Source organism: Melanotaenia boesemani, chromosome 7 (genome assembly GCF_017639745.1).
Source record: "Melanotaenia boesemani isolate fMelBoe1 chromosome 7, fMelBoe1.pri, whole genome shotgun sequence".
Taxonomy (NCBI): Eukaryota; Metazoa; Chordata; class Actinopteri; order Atheriniformes; family Melanotaeniidae; genus Melanotaenia; species Melanotaenia boesemani.
The window spans coordinates 16,615,756-16,630,386 of record NC_055688.1 but is presented as its reverse complement, the minus strand read 5'-3'; the positions used below and the strand labels follow the sequence as shown (position 1 = coordinate 16,630,386).

General features: G+C 37.3%; 1 protein-coding gene across 1 annotated transcript in view; it reads left to right on the top strand.

The window, feature by feature from the left end:
- Positions 1-3,384: 3,384 nt before the first annotated feature.
- Positions 3,385-14,631, top strand: part of fgfrl1a (fibroblast growth factor receptor like 1a) — a 75,396-nt gene continuing 64,149 nt past the window's right edge. The window contains exons 1-2 of the mRNA XM_041990292.1: positions 3,385-3,892; positions 4,853-4,953. Of these exons, the coding sequence (XP_041846226.1) occupies positions 4,893-4,953 (61 nt within the window). The 5' untranslated portion in view covers positions 3,385-3,892; positions 4,853-4,892. The remainder of the gene's footprint in view (positions 3,893-4,852; positions 4,954-14,631) is intronic.

Sequence of the window (14,631 nt, the reverse complement as noted above, 5' to 3'; positions counted from 1 at the left end):
TATATAGAAAAGACTAATTTAAGAAGAGCATGCAAAAGAGTAAACATAAAATATAAACTATAGGTAAAATATAAGTAAAGTAAAGTAATCTATGTACATAATGTGCAGCGTGCTACATAAACTGTGCAACATTCAGCATTGAATGATTAATTGTGCAAAAACAGAACTGTCATGAGGTAGATGGTATGATACATGTGCAAATACTGAATAATAATAATAAGGTGCATTGATAATGTAAACAGTCAGTATGTGTAAAGTAAACAGTCAGTACGTGTAAAAAAAAGTATAGCAGAGAATATTTAGGTAAAATAACAGTGTTGAAAGTACAATGTCTGTCGTCTTTGGCATTAGTTATTAATTTCATTAATTCTGCTTCAACGTGCAACAGTTTTTTTTTTTTGTTTGTTTGTTTGTTTCCTTATCTAACTCAAAAATGACCAATTATGCTCAGACCATGCCATAATATATTTATCCCATTGAAATGTGCTATTTTAATTAATACATTTACTGGAACTGAAGCAAACATACTAAATACATTTGACTGAATATATATCTTATAATATAATCTTTTTAACAGTTCTGTTATTTTCGTTTAAAAAAAAAAGAAAGAAAAAAAAACGGACTGGAGGTTCAAAACTTGGTTTTAGAGTTAGAATTAGGCTTTAGCTTTGGATCAAGGTTTTAGTTTTGATGGCAAAAACAGAGAGAATACATGATGTCAATGCTAGTTCCCCATAAATTTAGGAACAGCTTTATAACAAGATGTGAATTGTGGTGTCTCCTTGGTACAATCCTCTGCTGCCATCTAGTGTTGAAAAAATGAGGTAACGTGTGCATTAAATTCATATCAGTTCCACTGGTTGTACTTCTTGTCTTTCTTATAAACGTGTAAATGTCTATCCAGGAGTGCACATGCTCTGAGGTCTCTCTCTTCAGCTTTAATCCAGGGAAAACAGCTTGGTAAGTAAAGGTAAGTTATCACATATCTCTTTAGAAGAATCTTTCAGAAGGATATCATCAACTCACAATTTTTCCACTGTTCACTAAAGAGTGTAATTTCTCATGGACAACTCACTTCCATGTATATCTACTGAAAAAGTCTTTTTTTTTTTCTTTTTTTTTTGCCATGGTCTGAGTTTTTGGTTTAGGTTTTTATGGTCTTGTGATGTTTGCTTCTGTTTTCTTGTCTTATTTTGTAGGTTTTTCTTTGTGTGTTCTGTTTTGCTTTCTGTTTCCTGTCATTAGTGCAACTGCTTTTATTTAGCTAACTCACTTCACCTGTTTCTTGTTAGTTCTCCTCTGTGTACCCCTCAGTTTAATTTATTCTCTGCCAGTTAATTGTAGTCTTCATGTCTTGTACCTGTTCGTCATCATCAATAAAACCTTCATTCCTAAATCAGTCTGCCTCCTGCCTCGTAAACCTACACTTGGGTCCTCACCTCCACCTCAAGTCCTGACAGAATGAACTGGCCACGCTTGGACTCAGCAGGTTTTCCCAGCATCACCTCCAGTGAGTGCTTGCTGCTGGGATTGATCCGGAGGCAGGCCAAGCTCCTGTAGAATTGCAATTCTGGAAAACTCGTTTGATGATTCGGACAACAGCATTTGGGAACTCCATGTTCTAAGGCTCCAACACACCTTGCCTTCAAGCACCGCCATCAGGCCCACGTATCCTGTGCCCCCTCTAGCTCCACTAAAAATAGTGGACTGATCTGGACTGATTTTAACACAGAAAATCAGAGGCAGACTATAGAAAACCTAAGATTAAACTGCCATATTAAGCAGAGTCTCCTAAAATATAAAAGCCATGTTAAAGTTTGAACTGAAACACAGCATACTAACATAGTATTCATTTTTTATATTTCATATCTGAATTATCTAAGTAATGAGCATATGATGTATGAGCATAAGAACTAATCATGTGTCTAAGCTTTGCAAAATACAGTGAAATTATAAAAGCTAGAAATGGTTCTTTTGGCTGATTAAAGCTAAATGAGGCTTCCACCAGTACAAAATACGTGTCATTTGCTGATATTAACTCAAACCTGTTGAGGCTGTTAAACTTGATTTGAAGGGTTAAGAAGGGCTGGACGAAACCATCTGAAAGTAGCGTTTCAAATATGTGGAGTTATGTTATTACATTTTTTTTTTATTACATTACAGTTTATAGTTTATTTATGCCTCTAGATTTGGAGTAGTAAAACCACAAGTTCAAGATTTATTCCTTTAAATAAGTGGATCCCAAACTTTTGAGCCATGACCCCAAGATAAAATACAAGGGTGTTGTATGTTCTCATTAATAAAAATTCTAAATGTAGGGCTAGAATCATTTTAGAAACTTCATAAATAAGGAGGATAAACTGTTATTTGTGGACTTGGTTCACAACTGTAACAAATCACCTACATGCCCTGAACCAGCCTCTCACTGAGATATCCAGATTTTTACTATGGCATATGTAATAACTTTGTTGTTTATGCATTATTGTTTAAAAAAATTTCTCTCTCTCTCTCTCTCTCTCTCTCTCTCTCTCTCTCTATATATATATATATATATATATATATATATATATATATATATGGGACAATGAGGACAAATATTTTTAGTCTAAAAGTTTAGGGCATAAATTGACATCAGAAAATACTTTTCATTTGAAAAGAAAGTCTCAACTCTGAGGCTCCACTATGCAGAGCTCGTCAGGGCTAACTCACTGCCATGACAACCCCATCCACGTTTTGTGCGCGTTTAGGCTAACTGAGTTATTTGTTAAATAATCTATTACACTTTAAGATATTGGCATAACATTGACGTCGGGACTTTTAGCGGAGATATGGTGCTGTAATGAACCATAACTGTCACGAGATGGCAGTGGACGCTTTCTTACTTGAAACGTGTTGAGAAACGATTGTGATAGAATAGAATAGAATAGAATAGAATAGAACAGAAAAGAATAGAATAGAATAGAATAGAACTTAATAGAATAGAATAGAATAGAATAGAATAGAATAGAATAGAATATCCCAAATGAAATACTTTATGAATCCCAGGGGAAACAACACAAAATAAAACAAAAACTACTTTTATATACTGGAAATACTGGAAAATTGGAAAGAAGCATTTCCAAAGACTCGTGGTGTCCAAAAGTCCTCTGGGGAAAATGGCTAACAATGTTGTACACCCTCGAGGTATCGTGTAAATTATGAGAAACGATAACCCGACTTAACCCCCTCCATCTCATCACCCTAAACCGCTCCAAATTTGTCCTACACCTTCCTCCTCTCTGATTGGTCCGAGCGCTGATTGGCCTGTGCTCTGATTGGCTAAAAGTTGCAGGCTGGGATTGTCTATCGACGCAGTTTTGTTTTCTCGCCTGCGGCAGAAATACAGACGGTGAACCGCTGCTGGAGGCATTTTTGATGTAGTATTAAGGTTGTTAATCCTAAAAGTACGTGTTAGAATTGTTGGATAAAGTGGCGAGGATGTAGACAAGACTTTTAGCGCTCTCTTTCTCTCTGCTCCCGGTCTTCTTGCTGATTTCATTCGAGCGGTTTACATGCTGACAGTCATTCAGAAATACCACAGATACACTGAGCTTTCACGTGTTTGACCGAGCTTGTTTATGATAGTTTCTTCACCTTTTACACTAATATTTTTCCGCATAATTGTAGCCATTTTTTCTGTACTCTGTCCAGTCCATTCACTTGAAGTTGGCGTTGTAATAACAGACGAATTGTCTGTACATTACTCGGGTTAAATTTATCGACAAGACACATAAATACTAAGGGCATTGGATCGGAAAAAAGGAACTTCTTTTTAGGAATAACGGCATGGTATACCTGCAAATTACCAGAGAGTAACATATTAAGGATTTTTCCACTACAGCTGGGACATACAGTAAGTCCATCTTTAATGTAATATTCTCACAGTGTTAGTGTATGTAGTGATTAAGAGTGAGATCACTGTAAACTTGTCTTTAACTCTATTTCCTTTTCATTGATAGCTAATGTGTTATCGAGTTTGACAGTTTAATTTAGTCTGTCTTCTATAATCTGGAACATGCTGACATTTGCAGTAAAAATGTTCTGTTGTGAATAACTAAGTTACATTAAAATGACAACTTTTAACAGCACAATCACTCAATTCAGTCTTTATAGTATATGCGTCACAATTTGCAGAGTTTTAATAATGTTTTAACCTTTTATTTTGGTTTCAGCTCCTCTTGAAGTGCGTTTTAATTAGCCAAAGGTGTTTATTTTGAACTCAGATGATATTATGAGCTATTTTCATTATCATTCGCTGCCAAATAAGTTATTGTGCACTTTAAAACTTTGTTAAGATGCTGAAGATGACAGTCACTGATCAAAGATATAGCATGTGAGGTACTGAAATAAGATCTCATGAGGTTTGGAGAAGAATTTATGTGTCAGAAAGATTAAAACCACCGTAAGAAGAGACAAATGGACAGGTGGATAAAATAAATCTACAGGGAAAAGAATTTTGACTTCCAGAAAATCTTTCTGTCTGGTCCATGATGAACGCCTCACTTTGTTCTGACTGCCATGGGCCGCATTTAGAAACCATTCAGCATGCAATACCACAAAAAGAAGAGATTAGGATCAAACTTTTGGAAGGGAATGCTTGCATCATTTCACCACCTGTGTTCTACCTTTTGAAACTTGATGTTTTTATTTAAATATGCCAAACGTTTGCAGTGTTGCGTTCAAAGGAGCAGGAAAGGTACTGATCAGTAGTTCCTACTTTTTTTGTTTGTTTGTTTCTTGAGAAGAAAAAGAAGAGATGTAATCCAAAAACAATTACTTAGCAACGCCTCTCCTCGTTTGATTTTTCTTTCAGGTTAAAACGGCTAAGCATTAGTCTTCATTGTTGAGTGAAAATGGAGTTTCTTTGGATCTTTCTTTTGCTGGAGATGGCCCTGATGTCCACAGCTGCCAGGGGTGAGTAACAGAAGCAGTGATTTCAGCAGGCATGGGGTAAAAGATATCAGCAGCAAGACAAATCACTGACACTGATGTCACAGTCCAACAGGGGTATCTCATTCATTTATTTTTGCTGTAAAATAGTTGATATTTCTTGCTATTTTATTGCTTTTGTCTTTGGGTGAACATTACTTCGTGGACATGGTCTGGTTATTTAGCTCTAGGCAGTCCTCCCACTCACCCCATGGTTATACTGCTCTGCAGGCAGTAGAGTACTCCAAAAATTGAATAGCACATCTCCACAGGAAGGTCAGCCACCAGGGTCAGCTACACACCAGCATCCTTGCTACTTTCCAGACCACTGTGTTTTTTTTTCTTCTTCTTCTCTGAAACTAAATAAGCGGTAGATAGATGAGAACTATCATCTGTCTGCAAACGTCATGAGCAGACAGTTGTAGAGTTGGCGCCCGTTTCTGAGATCACACTGATGATGAGTTTTCAGAGGGAACAAAGCTGCATTCAGCAAGGCGAGGCAGAGCCAGCGTTCAGACACGGGGCAGAAAGTAAACACAAGGCCATAGACCGCAAAGAGATGAGATTAGATTAGCCTATTAGGGATGTTTGTCGTACAATGCCACAGCATTTCCTCCCCCTCACTGACTGCAGTGTGTCAACGAAAGCAGGGCAGGCAGCGGGGACAGAAGGCAAGAGTTAGGAAGAACAGAGGGCAAAGATGGAAATGAAAGAAAGGGATAGGGAAAGAAGAAAAGGGGAGGACTTGGGGAGACTGAAATCGAAAGAATAGATAATGAATAGAAAGAAGGGAATTGGGAAAAGGAGAAAAGAAACCATGGAGCAAGTGAGGAAAAAAATGGACAAGAGAGGGAAACAAATTACAGAAGGGGTCCATGAAGAGGACACATGAAATAGCAGCTCAAGCCTTTCTTTTGACTGTGTAAACTTGAGTTATCTGGCAGATAAAGCTAAAGTTAATGTAAAATTAGGTTGTGCAAACTAAATGTTTTTACCCCCCCCCAGTTTAAAGAGGTATTGTTTTTTTATTTTGTTGTTATGTGCTTGCACAATATGGGGATGAAGAGGAAGCTGGGTTTAGGTCACTTTGTGAGCTCAGGTTCATAGTTTTGTTTAAGATTTCCTGTTTGCATTGCTTGCTATATAATAAAGCAGCAGCTAAATTATATAAAAGTGTCTGATTAGGTTGCAAGATAGTGCAAATTTGACAAATCTTTGCAATATGTGTCTAAAACATTATTACAGAAAAAGTCAAATGTTTAAGTTAGCAAGCTGAGTCAAGTAAAACCTGCTCACAATTTCAAAAGACCAACTTTCTTGAACATGTGTCAGGCTTCCCCTGACTTTGCCTACTCGTGTAGGGCTAACCCTCTATTAGTATATTGACCACAAGAATCCAAACCAATTAAAGGTGTTGGACTCTTTAAAAGATTAAAAAAATGAAGTCCCATTAAATTCACTGCAGTCCTTTGGTAACATGCTGTTTCTTGATTTTACATTTCCACCCAGCTCTCCTCTTCCAGCTCTTAAAAAAACACACCAGCAACTGGCTTTTAAGTGCAATAGGATTGTTTGTACTAGACATTCAGTCCTGCAGCAAATAACTATAGCATGTATCTTCTCTGGTTACTGTTTGCATTGATGGGTACACAACAATTGCATATTGAAGTAGTTGAACCTTGTGGGTGCTGGAAGGTTGGGCGCAGGTACTTTGTGCCAGAAAGTGTCACAAGGTAGCTGTGAAGAGGTTTTGTAAAGTTAGCTTCCTGACAGAGACACAATTCATTAAAGCACAACACCTCAGAGAGAAACTCTGAAACTGGAAACAACAAGTTGTTAAAAAAAAAAAAAAAAAAAGACATTTTCTATTAAGCAACAAGGGGCTGACCTCTGAGGTCTTATCAAAAATATATAAACTAGAATTATCTCAGACGATTTCTGAACAGTCACATTTTGGAGGATACAGTGTAATGTCATCTCTTTATATTGTCTTAGCTTTTCAACTTATCCCCTGGTAGATAGTAGTTATTAACAAGACTGAAATCACAGTCATCTGACTGATTCTTATCACTGATTAAAAAGTAAAGATCATAATGAAAACATATAACTGTAATAACACAAGGCAAAGTCATGATTGCAACTTCTTATATATAATTTGAATAATAATAATAATTATAAAGCAACTTCTTTTCCCTAGTTTGTTGGTTGTAGCTTCTGATACACTCCAAAAATTATGTAGAGATATGTTTTTATTTGTGAACCCAGAGATATTAAGATAATATGCATACCGGAGGCGTGTTACCGAAGCCAACTATAAGAACAGTGAGCAATTATAAGCCAAATGTCACAGGACACAATGGGCCATTTAAAACTAAAAACTGAACTCATTTGTTGGGGTATTTTCTTGCAGGCAAGATACAGTTACAGTAAATGTAAGCAAGTGTATAAATCCAGTAAGTCATTTCCAATAGTACATTCATCAGCTCTTAAATTACCACATGGCAAAACAGACAAGTGGTGTAAATGTTTGAAAAGCCAACAGAAAGCTTTAATAAGTATTACCCTAAATTACTTCTCCCTGTATGTCCTTGGGGTTGATGGGAGCTCGGTATCAGGTGGCAAAAGGCTGTTTTCTGCTGACCGTCCATTGGCAAATGGAAGCAGGAACACTGAAATAGCTGAGGGCTTTGCTGAGGAGATGGAGAAATAAATAAGGAGCTCAAAACAAGACCTACAAGTGGATGAGAGATACAGATAAGCCTGGGGACATATAGTGATGAAGATGAAACATTCATGCTTTTCTTACAGCAAATGTACAGCAGAGTCACATAAGCTGTGCTCCAGAGGCTTACACAATTGTGCTGTGTGAACCAGTGTCTGAGCCTTTGTGTGCATGTGTGTGTGTAGTTGAGCATGAGACTGAGCAGCTGAGAGATTAGCAGTCTCCCCTGTTAGCTGAGCAGCACTGAGCTTGATTGCAGGGGTCAAAAGCAGTGCATTCACAGCTACCCAGAGCTCTGGACAGAGATTAAAGAATTTATTTGATACTAAAAAAACTTTGATATTGCTAAAACTAAAGCCTAATATTTAAGAACACATGCTTTTTTTTGCTTTTGAGATAGCTGACAGTCATATTAGCAAAATATGACCCTTATTTTAGCATAAAGACAAGAAAGATAAAGCTGTTTATTGCAGACATTTACATGCAGATGCAGTGAATTCCTGGAGTCTTTGCTTGCACATAATCCTGTCAATCAGCACATGCTAAGTTTCTGTAAGCATGGTTAAATCATCTAGAAAACATTGACTTCTTTCTTGTTAATCTGTAGTTACATTTCTCTTTCAGTGATGTTGTAAATTCACCAGGAAACATTCTGATATTGAAAAGCAGAAATGAGCACAGAGCCTTGTTAAATTTCTTCCTCACTGAATGGCTTTCCAGTGCTGCACGAACCGTCTGACTGAACCTTTGGTAGAAGCGCCAAAGAGTAGAGAGCAAGAAAAAGAGCAACTGGACTACTTTTCACCTTTCATCCAAAGACTTGTTCAGTTCTAATCAGCTGGTTAGAGTCACAGAGAGGTGAAACAGCTTTAAAAACCAAGAGAAGAAGTACAGTTGCCCTTATTCAAGCTTTTAGGATTACCATGACCTGGAAGATTGAAAATCTACAACAGCAGTAGCAGAAGTTACTTGACCAAGGCCATAAGTCATAATGGCTTTAATGATATATATGTTTGATGGTCACATCAAAAGGAGTAGAATTAGCATGCCCATCTATATATCAGCTTTCCATCGCTTTCAATCATAGCTGGAATTGATAAAAACGTGACTACTGCAAAACAGCTTGACCCAAAGGAAACTATTTGCATCCTTTCCTGCTGAAAACAAAAAGCAGATGTTAGTGGCTGTTGGTTGGCTTTTTACGCAATAATAAAGGGTGCTTCGGTGAAATCGAGTAGTGTTGGTAGTATTGTGTGGCCTTTAGACAGTTAAGTTGAACAAACTGTTTTCTGGCTGCAACTTCAAATTTAAACTTTGCTGACTTCAAATTGATTTGGATTTTTTCTTGATTTTTAGCAAGAAGGTACAAAACCATATTTTGCAAACTGTTGAACCACTCATTCCATGTATTGGCATTAATTTTTGGCACTTTTATCCAAGTGAGAAACACAGTGGGGGCAATGTGGGATTCAGTTTTGTAATAAAATGAAATATAACCTCTTGATTTATCGTCCTCTTCCACACACTAAGAATCTGATTAAAAACAGAATGATTATACCGAGAAAAGCCAGAAGTCCAGGTTTCTCAGTATGGTTTCCTGATGTACTGTTCTGTCTAAACAGTGTCATGTTTTCCAGGTGATTGTGCCACAAAGACCACCCATTATCTGGCCAAAAGGGGAGAGAAACAGACACAAAGATCAGAGGGTTCATCTGTTGTTAGGCTAAGTGTAAAAAAGCCACAAACACATTAAAAAGGCATCTTCATTCCATGAAAGCTGCCAGAAAAAACAGCGTTGCAAACACTTACAGAGAAACAAAGAAATAGAGCATCTCATCACTGCAGACAATGACAGACAGACAGTGCTGAATGTAAACAATCACATATATACACACTGGAAACATATACAAATAAAAGACACTACCCATAAATATAACTCATGTCAGCACACACACATCTAACAACCCTTTGTCCCACACTGTCTTTACTGAGGAATATAATTAGCACACTAACAATAATGCGTAGGAGAGAATTGTGGCTAGGTAAAGAGGAATGGAAAAGCCACAGTTAACAAAGGTGATAGCAATGCAGGAAACACAAGCAGGACAAAAACAGTAGAAGACAACAGACAAAAAAACTGTATGGCTGCAACTAACAATTATGTCTTAGTCATCTATCAATTGATTTTCAGCTGAGTTGGTGTTAAAAATAAAATTAAACAATTAAAAAATTATTGTCCAGCAGAGAATTTTGAAACTATGATGCTGAGTTTGGCCATTTTTCATTCTCTTTTCTGTTTTAAATCATTATAAATTCACCTTAAGATTTATATTATAAATATATTTGAATAAACATGAAAGCCCTCATAGCTCAAGGTTTAATTATTAAATAGTTAAAGTAAAGAAGTAGAGAATATACCATATCAGTTGTACATATGACTCTTAACAAGTAGATTGTCATACCCAGGAGGTTATTTTTCTTTGTATTTAGATAATAAAAACTTTATTTACTCATATGACAATAACTTCTTTTATTTTGTGACTATCCCATGCATTGCCAATGAGACCGGGCTGGTCTAGCACAACATGATCAATAAGTGGTAACCCTCTTCAACGAGAAATGATTGTGCTTTAACATAACCCTGTTGTTTTGTATTTGCCTCATAGTGGACATAAAGAGTTAAATTCCAGTGTTTTTTTTTTAATAGAAAATGTTTGTAGTGTTCTTTATCTGCCTCTCTGAACAATAGATGGTGAGCAGGTGATTGACTTAAACTACCGCATACATAGGCAGATGCTTCAAACAGACAACTTTATGGTAAACAAACACATTATTAGACACACTTCTCTTCTAACGTAAGAATGCAGCGTGTTCCCAGTCGGCTAACTGTCGTAAATACCATTTGACATACTGTTAACCATTAAATGGCCTGGTGGTGGTATTTACCCGCTGGTTTGGGTGTTTATTCCAGTTTATTTCAGCCAGGGAAAAAGCTTTTTTGGCCTGTTACCATGAGGTAATTACTGTCTGTCACATGGCAGATTATTATAGTGGAAGGCTAAAAACAGATTTTGGTCTTGTGAAAACTAAAGAGGCTTTGTAGGTGGTTTTCTCTGATTTGGAGCTCAATTTTCCAATTTTTAGTTGTTTTTTTTTGCCATAATTAAGAGAGGAAAGAGACTTTGAGTGTGTCTGTGTTGATCATGTGGTGATAAATGGAAAACGGAAAGCTTCTAAAGGATCCAGCTGAGTCTGTTAGTTCCTCTTGTTAAATTCTAATGTCAGGGCCAAATGTTGGATGACTGGACAAGTAAAGCCAAAGAATTCCAGATGTAATACAATTTGTGACTTGATGACACTCAGTCTTGAGTGAAATAGCCAAAAGATTTCTGTTTCATACTTATAGTATATTTAGTCAAAAGTAACGGGTACAATTCAACATCACAAATTAACTGGTCATCATGTTACTCGTTCACAGAAAACAGACTGGGAAAACTTGAGGTGCTGCCTCCCCCACTTTAACCTCTCTGTTTGCAACCACCGTTCTGTAGCTCAGAGTTTTACGGGGCCTGTTAATGTTAAAGGCTATTAGCCACCATTTAGATAAAGTCAATGTTTGCTTTGACTTTACTAATGGTGGGGTATAAATGGAGCTGTCTGGACGTTCTCTGCAGGGGTTGACGGCATGTCACAGGGATGTTAAGATGTGATGTTTGTGGTGGGGGTGCAGCAGAAAGAAAAGCAACCACAGGAGATAAGGTTATAAGAAAAGGCACTGTGAAAAGAAATAGAGACAAAGAGACAATGATTTCAGTCTCTTAAATTAGGACTCCATGTTTTTATGGCATCACTTTTATCAAACAAATATTTAGTGTTAAACATAATTGTAACTTCCTTTCTTCTCAGCTTTCTTTCTCCCAGTCTTTTTGTGCGCTCCTGTCTTTTTCCAGTGTGCTGCTGCATTCTGTGGGTCATGGCGCCACTGTGTTGTATTGTGGTCTCAGTGGGGTTGGGGTATGTTTGGTCAGTGCTACAGCACAGCGGGTCAAAGGGCAACCAGTAGATCAGGGAGGGGTCAAGAAGAGTGTGTGCGTTAGTTTATGCACACACACTGTGAGTGTGTGTGTGAGCGTTGTGTATGTGAGGTAGGGTCAGAGAACGCGCATGCTGGCACCAGAGGAGACTGTAATAACACACCGGGAACCCCACAAGACAAATTCGCTCTGCTTTCACTCCTTTTTCCTCTCTGTGACTCTGTTTGCCAGAATTAGTATTACCAAACTTTAGTAATACATCTGATTAAACTGTTGAAAGCTATTGTAAAGAAATGGTTCGCTGTCCCTGGCCTTCCTCTCTTTCCTGGTTCACAACACTGGGATTTGGTTTTCCTCACTTCTGATAATCAAGTGATTTGGTTGCTAAATTTATCCAGTTTTTAAGAAGTAGCTTTTTTTTCCCCAGAGTGTCTAATGACAAGTTTAAAGACTTTTTAGACAAACAATAAGAGCAGAACAAAATTTATTAGAGAAATGCTTCTAATCTCCAAGGGTAGATTTGTATTTTTGCAGTTAAATGAGTGATTAATTGATGCAAAAGAGAGAAAGTTCAGAAGAACAATAAAAAGATAGTCAGCTATTCTTATTATGTAAAGTTATCCCTGGGCAGGAATGAGCTATTGCATCAGTCTTTGTTGCAGTGGAGCTGAAGAAGCCTCTGTCTGATGACAGTACATGGTTTAATTACTATATTGTGTATGGGATTTGTAGTGTTGTCAGTTTGAGAGACTCCAGAGCAGCTCACAGTACAGAGTATTTATTTAGCAGCTTAGCAGCTACAATGTCAGCCTCCCCTACTCTGATTTTGAGTGAGGACCAGAACTTTTTGTGCATAATATCCACAGTGTTGTTACAGTTTGTGATCCAGGCATAGCACTTACCATATAAAAGTCAAATGTTCGGATGCAATCTAAGGAATTGTTACCCTGCAACGTATCCCTTACAGCTGCTGCATTGTCAGACAGCCTTATACTCAGGCACCCATTTCAGCTCATGTCCACCCACACAGTTTGTGCTGGCAAACATACCCAGAGAGGGAATCGATCCACCACTCGCCTACTCCTCAGACTAATACTAAAATGGTTGAACTATGTCAATAATAATTTTTTTCTCAAAAGCAGAAGGCTCAGTCTTCCTCTGTGTCAGTTATGCACTCATGTGCCATCATTACAGTTATAAAAGCCATTTAGAATTTTACATTAACACGTATTACAATCTCCTGCAACATGTTCGTGTTTTAGGACTTTAAGCAGGTTGGAAAGATGCCAAAACCATCTAATCTGCTATGAACCACCAGTTTATGCTCTATTGTCACTTGCTGTCTTTATATAATCTGTCCTCTGGCCATTTCAGCTCACTTCTGTTTGAGTTTATGCATTTCTATTTCAATCCACATACAAACCTTCTCTGGAGATTTTTTTCCTTCAAGTGTTAAAAATGTAATTAAGAAAACAGGTTTATACTAAAGCAGCATTACCAGTCATTTTGAGTTTTCAACAGACTTCATTCATTTAGGACAATTTTCTGTTAAAAGGCAAAGCAACAGTAAAGACTGTATCTGAGGGGTTTGACTGTCAGTCATCTGAGTTCTGCTGTTTTTGCATCTGTTTCTGTGATCCCTCTGTTTTCTTTCTCACCTTCTATCTCCTTGACATTTTAAATCCTCTGCTGGTTTCTTTCTCTGTCATCCTGGTTTCTTTATCCTTCAACCAGATATTTTCAGACCCCCTGTGAACCTCCACAGTCTCCAGCTGTTATCCCTAAAGACATTTTCAAATTAAAAAGTGCTCAATGGAAAGGAAGACAACAGACAGTTGTCGTATTTGGGTTTGTCAAATGATGTTCAGTGGGTGGTAAAACACTTAGATGTGTGTGTGTTTGTGTGTGTGTGTGTGTGTGTGTGTGTGTGTGTGTGTGTGTGTGTGTGTGTCTGTAATAGACAGAACAACAGAAAGTCAAAACTAGCCTTAACAAAATCATAACCATTATAATCTTAAGGCCCATTTACCATTTAGTATATGTATATATATATATATATATATTGAGCGCACACACACATGAGAGGACACAAATGCAGTGGTCTTTTTTTCTCAGTGCCAGCTGTCCATGTGGAATCCATACTGCAGTGGGAATGTGAGAGGAGTTTGGGAGATGTGGGGGTGGGTTCAGCAGGACAGGGACTCTGAAAGGGATGTATGTTACATTCACTGTGACCAAACAGATTTATTTATGTCATCTTGTGTTTACTGATACTCTTTTTTAATAATAATTAATATAAAAGGGATTGCGTAAAATTTAAACTATGGAAAAAAACAAGTTCAAACGACGCATATTTTGATCATATCTTGTGTGTATGGCTTTTAGTAGCCTCACTCAAAAGGTTGAGAGCAAGCAGTGGTGCTAATGTCAGGCATATGGATGGTTTTTCTGAAGTTTATCAAACATCTAAAAACAGCTCTGATTAAATGAACTGGTCTGTCTTTTATCATTTTGGGATTTTTTCATACTTAAAGTGACCTTGACTTGAAGTTCTGTCAATCTGGTTTTAAATCTGCAGCTTGAACATCAACTTGTTGAATCTTCCTGTAAAAGCAGTCACTTTTGGAGTAAAATGTTGTAAATAACTATTCTACTGTATCTGAACTCTCTGCACTTGGCTTCAGGTCTGTGAAACAACTGACACTGAGTTTAAAAGGAGTGGCTGTGGAATTAGTGTTTTTTATGTTTTGCACATACATCATGTGCAGTGTCTGTTCATTAGTGTGTCTTATGTGATATTTTTTTCCTTTGAAAAAGCTATTCAGACAAGTGTTTCTTTCTAATACAGACAGTAAAACCCTCATTTGACCTGCATTCATAAAGTTGCCGTCATTAGACTTTTTTTTA